This window comes from Pinus tabuliformis, chromosome 4_1 (genome assembly GCF_031772625.1).
Source record: "Pinus tabuliformis cultivar Carrire ecotype Pingquan chromosome 4_1, CPIR1, whole genome shotgun sequence".
Taxonomy (NCBI): domain Eukaryota; kingdom Viridiplantae; phylum Streptophyta; class Pinopsida; order Pinales; family Pinaceae; genus Pinus; species Pinus tabuliformis.
Window position 1 is genome coordinate 395,811,482 of NC_142303.1, and position 9,000 is coordinate 395,820,481.

The window sequence follows — 9,000 nt, forward strand, 5'->3', positions numbered from 1 at the left end:
TCTCAAATTCAAATTCCTAAGGACTCTGTTTTATTTATAGAATGGATGAAAGGCATTTCTATGCTAAGGAAACACTTGCTCGAACCACTATTTGGAGATATCAACCTTCTACAAGCCTATTTTTCTCACGTTACATTTCATCTTGTTTACATGGGAAAAAACATGAAAGCAAATGGACTATCCAAAGACATCATCGAGTTGTAAGAAGGAACTTCAAAAATCAAAGATTCACTCCATCGAAAACTTACTTCTTATTTTCTTGAGCCATGAACTTAGAATCCTTCACATTTCATTGCTTAATTAGTGAAATTTCTTTCTTATGAAGAATACTTTAGATTTTTTTTATGCTTACAAGATTAAACTTTAAAGATATTTTGATGTACATAGATACTAATTTTTTATTTATTTTTAAACTTTTAAAATAGATACCACAAGGGAACCTCGATGGTTGCCTCACATGCAATACTTTCATATAATAGTTCATTGATTTTTTCTTATATGTTGATTCTCACAATTAACAAACCATCATACAAAAGCATACCTCTTGATCCTCCATACTTGGACTTTACAGGGATGCCTAAAATACCATCCATGGTATTCTATTCATGTAATTTTTTTTACGTGTTATTGATATGTTTTCTTAAAAAATGTATGTAGATGGATAAAACAATTAGAAATAAAAATAAATAAATCTTATGGTTAAAACATTTCACTAGTGTTATTTATACAATATAAGAGAATATAAGAGAGATCTATAATTTATTCTTAACTTTGATCTTAAAAAATTCTAAACAAATTAATATCAGCTCCTTCATAATTAATTCAAAATTAAAATAAATTTTCATTAATTTATATTATAAATAAATTCATATACAAATATCTCAGTTTATCTCTCTAACTAGAAAAAATATACTTGTTTTCCATATTTCTCTGAAAAATATCATAACGGTTGACCAATAACCTTTGATCTCCAGTCACCTCCTTTTAATATTCGTTGGGTGATAAAAATAATTATAACGTATATGTTAATCACGAATTTGTTTCCTGAAAGATTTGTTCCAATCATACCCATCACGCATGTTCATATTTCAACCCCACAACCTTTTGTTCTTATCAATAACAATCAGAAAAGGATGCGTTATCTATAAGGTTGACAACCTCCTATCGTCATGTTTGAAAGTAATTATCACATGGACGTTACCTATTTTTAACTCTATTGCATTTTCTTGTTTGATTGTTGATGGTTAGGTTCACGATATTTTCATGCAAATTTGTAATTATTTACATTTTGTTTATTCGTTTAGGGTCGGTTGGGGTCGTTTTCAAGAAAGGAATCTGTAAGTATATATGTTTTAATGGTATATATAAAATAATTTTATTTAAAAAGTTAAGAATAAATATTTTTTATTTTTAAATTAAAAAAATTAGATAATGATATTTTTTAAATTTAAGTTACCTAAATTTTTAAAAATAAAAATTAAAGAATATTTAAATACATATTTATTAATATTATAAAAATATATGTACTTTGAAAATTGTGTTATATATATAGTTTATTTTTAGCTTATTAGTAAAATCAGTATAGCTTTTTAATTACACCAGATTTTCAAGATAAAATATCACTTTTTCTATATTATAAGTGAAGTAAAATAGGACAATCACAATTGGATATCTTGATTTCTTCATATTGTGAATGAAGTCAAACGAGATAATTACAATTGGATATTTTGTTCTCCTATCACTTTAGCATTTTTAAGTTTAAATAATGTAGATTTTTTAGACATCTATTTTTTTTTTATTCATAAAATATATTTATGGCCATTTTTTTTAGTAATATATGATTGAGTAATCTAACCTAACTTGATTTCTAAAATGAATTCATGATCATAGTGTTGTAACAAATCCTATTTATAGATTAAGAATCTCACGATAAAGTGGAGTTTAATTTTTTGCCTAATAATATTGTTACATAATTTTTTAAAATGAATATATGTTTAACTTATATATTGATAATAATAATAATTCTAAATAAATTTATAATTTAGTGAAGTCAGTGTTTTGATGCTTATTATGGATGATGCTTATCCACATTTACCAGCCATTTAATTTATATGGTTGTGCTAGTTACATCAATAAGAAAATTTTGATATAATTGTCAATAATTGTTAGGTGGATTGTAAGGATTTAATCTCCAAAGATTATTTTAGAATGTTCTTAATAGTAATCACATGAGCTAGGGTTTTTTTGGGCATGTGGCATTGATAAGTCATGGTATTTTAAAAAATATATCTATAGGTTACTTTAAAAATGTCCATGATAAAGTCCATGGTCAAGAATCTTATTACATATATTTTAAAAGTATATACATTTCATTCATATCTTACTTCCTTTTACAATAATAATAATAAGAAGAAAATAATAGTAGATAAATTTACAATTTAGTTAATTTTTATGATTTCTTTTTACATATTTTTTAAAAGTATATACATTTCATTCATATCTTAACTCCTTTTACAATAATAATAATAATAGTTAAATTTACAATTTAGTTAATTTTTATGATTTCTTTTCTATTTTTAAAATCTGAGGTATATTATGAAGTGTTTTGATGTTTATCATGGATTGGTTCTTATAGATGTTTACCAATCATATAATTTATGTGGTTGTGTTACTAATTATTGGTATTTAAATTAAAATTTTGGAAGCCCTATTCCAAAAGAAACAATCCTATCAACATGAAAATTATATTTCATATATCAAAAAAATAAAAATAAAGAATTGCTGAAATCTCACATTTCTCCATAAAATTATAATTATTTTGGTGATCTTACATTTCTCCATAAAATTATACATAGCTTAAAACACGTGAGTAATTATATTTCATATATAAAAAACGTAAAAATAAAGAATTGCTAACATCTCACATTTCTCCATAAAATTATACATAGCTAAAAACACATGTGAGTAAGTAGAAAGAAAAATTTTAGAAACAATATTTATATTTTTTAATGACGGGTTGATTTGGATTGGATCATTGTATTATTTGATATATATGTCAATGTTTTCAAAGTGGAAAAAATTGGAGTAATTACACCATAGGGTCATCTTTACTAGTAAGTCCAATTTTAGAGAATTAGGGTCTAAACATTGTAGGCATTTAGTTTCCATAAACAATTTTTTTGGGGTCCAATAACTCTTTCTTGCACCAAACCACTAAAGTTATACTACACTAGACCTTTCCAATGGTGTAAGAGTCATGTTAAATGGAGTGTGTATGAAAAAGTTTTATCTCCCACAAGTTGACTTATTGTGTTGACTAGTATGGCAGCCCCCTTACTCATGCATATGGGGCTAGTCATGTGTGGACTTTGAAGAAAACTCTAGAAAGTTCATACCTATAACTCCAATTGAGAGTTGAGGGATCAAAACCCTATCCCTAGTTTGTTATCTAGCTATGTCATATGTCATGTCACAACAAGGAGTAGGGGTTCCATTTTATTTAATATTGTATTTTCTTCCATAGTTGAGCAAAGAAAATGGGAGTGGAAAGAGAGGTTTCAGTCTCTATAACAAGTATACAGGCCATAAGTAACTCCATAGAGAGTACCTCTTTCTTTATACTTTCACATTTTCCGTGTTAGAAAAAGAAAAAGAAAGTAGAGAAACCTCACCTTCTACCTAGATTTTCTCACATAAAAATTTCCTAAAGAAAATAAAAATATATTTATTTATTTATTTTATTTTTCTTTTTTCGAGAAATTAATTAATTAAAAAAAACATCTAACTAAAAAATCTTAAATACAAATAAAATTAAAATTAAAAAAATCTATAACGAAATTTAGTGTGAGTGAACTATTCTAACAAAAATATCCATGACATATTATAAATAATCATATACAATTTTTTCAATGTTTATAGAGCTACTCTTCCTTGTTATCATAAAAATTAGTCATATATTAGCTTTTTAATATGAACCAAACAAAACCATTATAAATCAACACTCTATAATGTTTCTGACTACTTTTTAAATATTATTATATAATTAAAATAAAAACAAATCCCAAAAAAAAAGCTATTGCAAATCAACACTCTATCATGTAATTTGTGGAGGAATAAATAGATTAAAAAACAATTACGTAGATAATTAACACATTATAATACAAACCTCTTTTTCGTTCTCCATAATCCACCTTTTTCATGTAATTAAATAATGAATATTTTGTTTTACAACATGGAGCCATATAGGATATATGGAATTATAAAAATAAATATAAAAATATCATAACCACATATTTAATCTTATTTGTGGGTCTTTTTAGTGAAGTGATTTTTTTCCTTCTAAATTGGATTCCTATAAGCAAATGAAATTATGAGAGGGACAGCTCCAAAAACTGGGATAGTAATCCATATTTAAAAGTAACGAGACAGTGAGTATCCTAAGAGGTAATGAAGTTGTATGTTTTCTTTTGTAAGGCTTGATGAAAACGAAGTGGTATGATGCTTGTGATGAAATAGAGATTTGAAGTTATATACTAGGATAGTGTGATGAATAGAAAGTTGAAGTTATATACTAGGATAGTGTCAAAAGATTTACAGGTACTAGTCATTTGAGAGGTTTGGTTTTATTAGAAAGAATTTTAAATACTTTCCGGGAACATTCAAATTTCTGATTTCAAATTTTAAACATTTTAAGTGTTTTTATTTTTTCCACTCTAGTTATTGTCCAAGTAGAATAAAGTTTTTATATTTTTCTTTTTCACATATCATCTAATAATAAAGAATTAGAAGTTAAAAAAAAAATTAATAATAAAGAACAGTTTAGTTTAAAAAAAAAAAAACCAGGGATTATTTAAAAATAAATGAAATTTAAAAAGAATGTGGATAGAAATTAAATGAATTATAAAAATGAAGAATATGTGAAATATTATTAAAAAAAAATTTATATTTTGTATTTTAATATATAATTGTATATTTGTTTTATTGGAAAATTTAATAATTAAGAAAAAATTATTCATATAAAATCGAACATTTTTTTCTTAATTGTTTATATGCAAGAAAATGTCGTGAAATAATTACTTCATTTTCAATTTTCCTTGTTTTAAAAATGTGAATATATATTTTTTGTTGATTTATATTTTTTCACTCTGTGTTTCCCATATTAAAGGATTAAAGGATAATATGTTAGCATGAAAATTGACAAATTATAAGTTTTCGTTATGTTTAAAGATTTATTCTTAAAAATAATGTTGTTCCATTAAATGAATCATTGACTTGTTTTTATAGTGATATATTATCATTTTCTAGCCTTGTTCTTGCCACATCTCTATCACCTTATCTTATGGCAAGTCTGGAATGGCTAGTGGTTCCTTGAGAATATCTCTTACTTAATTACTCATTTTTTAATCCACTTCATCTCATTACACTATCAACCTTTATCTTTAGCTGTGCAATCATTATTCCACACATACTCGTTTTTTTTTAACATCATAAAGTAAGGGGTTTGTATCATATATCCTAGTTCCTCTAATAAGAATTGTACGTGAATTTTCTCAAATTTATTCTAACATTGTTTAGGCACTAACTTGAAATCCAATATAAACAATAATATGAAGCATAGTTTGAATCAATGTTCAAAATAGGCTTCAACATCCAACTCCACACTTAAATTATTTTGCATAAAATTGATATCATTATTTACCTTGACAATAAAAACCTAATGTAGTTGATTAAGCTCATCTTGGCTTAGAGCTCTTTCTTCAACCTTGTAACAAAGTCATTTACAACTAATGAGTGTCACATTCAAATCATGTCACATTTTGTTAGAAAACTCATCTCCTCCTCCTTAAATTATATTATAACAATAATTCTAATTAAAGATATGCATGCCTTACCAAGGCTTACAATCTTATGTCCATTCACATATAGTTAAAAAAAAAACATCTCAAAAGTTATTTTTTTAAATTACTATCTAGTCACTTACAAATTCCACCATCCTTATGCCTTGCCATTACTTTGACCTCAATTTGTAACCATGTTCCCAAGTCCATGTAGCTATGCAACCTCCTTGAACCCACTAATGTGTTTTACCATCTGTTATTTCTCTTCTCAAGTTCACTCATCACACCAATGTATCACTCCACACTCATCCATTCCATCTGACCATCTTCATGATTATCTCATGCAACAAGTCACAACCAAATCCTAATGATCTGATTAATCCCAAAGACATTTATCTACAATATGGATCACAAAAATCTCAAATTTAACATGATACAGTTTACTAATGCACATAGAATTACAAGTGTGTACAATGCAAAGAAACAAACAAGCAATAAAAAGGTGAAAAAAACACATAAACTTCAAAAATATACAAAGAGACCCACAAGCTTCCCCCCTATATGGAACAAAGTCATGCCCATTGTATAAAATAACCAACCATATTGACTGAAAAGCTTCAGAAACCTAAATTTTATAAGGATAACTCACCCTCATACATTTCTATGGGATAAAATTAGCATCTATGATGTAAGACAAATATAAAAACTGACGTGGATCAATTTCCCTTCATATATTGGTTTTCAATTATTGTGTTTATATTTCGTTTCCTTTACGTTACATCTGTTTCTGTGACCCAGGTGACCTAACATCCACGTTCTTTATGATAAGCCCGAGCATGAATCATCCCGAGTTTCCGAAAAATCAAAGCCTTAGAACACACCAGTCCCTACCAAGTGAACAGAAACGACATTGCGCTCCATTACACGTCGGTGGCAAATTCGGTTAGGCAAGATTTTTCATCGCTTGGAGCCATTCACCTTATTACCTAACCTGTTGGCAGTTGACAAGTCACAGAAAACACGTAACATATAAACAACAAAGAACGCATCAAATGATTTGGCGTATCCAATTCGGCTTACCTGTAAATTTGGCAACACTGATCCAAATCTTGATCCATTATTTCGGTTCCTTTAAAAGCCAAATCTTGAAGCAGGCTTTGGTATCACAAAGTCTCTGGATAATTATATCTGTTTGGCAGACCCTGAAGTAAGTGTAATGGGGTTGTTGGATAAGTTGTGGGACGATAGTCTGGCCGGCCCTTGCCCTCACAGTGGACTAGGCAAACTCAGGAAGACAACTATTACTAATTCTGCCATGGCAACTGCCTCCACTCCAGGTTGGTTGCTTTGCAGTACCTTAAAAATATTGCATACATATTTGAATTTGGATTTGAAATGCAGAATTCAATTGGGTTTGACGTGCACATTTAAGCTTGAAGTGAATTAGTGTTCTGTGGTGGAATATTTGCAGAGGGGAAAGTGTGTTTGAGAAGATTGAGGGAACACACAGCAACTGTAGAATTTCAACGATTGAATGACGAGGGCATACAAGTAACACATAGTATCACAATTATCAAACCTCCTTATCTTCGTTCGCCCTCCATGAACAATCCATCTTCCCCTGCGGGTTCTAACTCTACAATCTCACCATGCTCTCGTAAGTCGAGAGTTGATCTGCTTTCAGTCAGTTTTGCACTGTGCCATTCATTGATTTCTTTCTTTTTGTTTTACATGACAATCATCATATCAAATCAGACTGCATTTATAAATGTTTGTTGGATTTGGAATATTGCCTGACAGTGACAACACGAGAGCCAGAGAATCCATGGTGCAGTAATAAGTACAATAATAACGTCCCTGCTGCTGCTGCAAAGAGAAAATCTAAAAAATCCTCGAGAGCAGAACCGAGAAGCCCGACTGTGTATGACTGGTTAGTGTTTCATGCAATCGCACATTACGTTTTCTCAATATTTTGACTGGTAGGTCTTCCATTAGTGATACTTCAAATTACATTGCAGGGTAGTCCTCAGTGCCTTAGAGGGATGAAGAGTGAATTATTTAGCGGGATCTTCACACTATTCATTTGCTATCTTCTGGGGCCGTTGTCAATTGCCTATGCAGTTGTAATGCCAAAGAGGTGCAGCAATAGGAATACAAACCTTTGTACAGAGAGTTTATGCAGGCTTCTATAGCGGAGTTATGTATGCAGTGCCAGCGAGGCCCATAGAAAGAGAATTAAATAAATAGAGACGAGGAATTTTGGCCCGTAATGCTTATAACACGGGCTTAAAAGATAGGTTGTGCTCCATTAGTTTTATATAGATAATCTGTGTACTTGCATTATGAATGTCATTATAGGGTATAGACTTGTTTATATAAATTTATGGTCAGGAACAAGCGATTTCAATATGGGATATGGACTTGTTTGTGTAAATTTATGCTCAGGAATAAGCCATCTATTTCATGGGCGACCGGGAGTAGAGATGAGAAGCATAACTAATTTGAAATCATATGGGTGGTATGAAAATACTCATGAAGCATTTCATAAAAGGTCAAAACATAACATAGCTAATCACTTAAATAGGCTTATTTAAAGTAACATAATTGAACCGGTTGAACTATATTAATTATTCCCCATTTTGGGATGTTTTAATTTTTAATCTTTTCCTTTTGGGATGTCCTAAGTTTTGAATTTTTTTAATTGGACAATGTTTTAGGTAAACCATTTATGAAGAAAATTTACAATTTTTCAATTTTGAGATGTGATTTTTGAAATTCTTTATCTAAAATATTAATAAAAAAAATTATTAATTTTTTTATTACATTAAAAAGTTTTATAATGTTTTATGTAAACCATTTATGAAGAAAATTTACAGTTTTTCAATTTTGAGATGTGATTTTTGAAATTTTTTATCTAAAATATTAATAAAAAATAATTATTAATTTTTTTATTACATTAAAAAGTTTTAGAAAATGTTGCAGTAATATATTAAATGCAGTGTTAGATCAATTACTAACTATAATAAAACTTATATTAATTCAATTAAAATAACAATAATAATAAAATAATATTATAATTTTATTTTTATTAATAAAATTACAAGCAATATTTTCTCTAGCGAATTATAATACATATCATATTAAAATAAATTTAAATGATAAT

At 28.2% G+C, this 9,000-nt stretch overlaps 1 protein-coding gene across 2 annotated transcripts; it reads left to right on the top strand.

The window, feature by feature from the left end:
• The first annotated feature begins 6,927 nt into the window (after positions 1–6,927).
• Positions 6,928–8,246, top strand: LOC149175968 (dormancy-associated protein homolog 3-like). 2 transcript variants are annotated; one of them, XM_089422990.1, is made up of 4 exons: positions 6,928–7,174; positions 7,285–7,494; positions 7,638–7,767; positions 7,856–8,246. In XM_089422990.1, the coding sequence occupies exons 1-4, from the start codon at positions 7,054–7,056 to the stop codon at positions 7,881–7,883; spliced, it is 489 nt and encodes a 162-aa protein (XP_089279116.1). In that variant the 5' UTR covers positions 6,928–7,053; the 3' UTR covers positions 7,884–8,246. The 2 variants fall into 2 exon arrangements, with proteins under 2 accessions (XP_089279116.1, XP_089279117.1); XM_089422991.1 differs by having other exon boundaries at positions 6,948–7,174; positions 7,309–7,494.
• Positions 8,247–9,000: the final 754 nt, after the last annotated feature.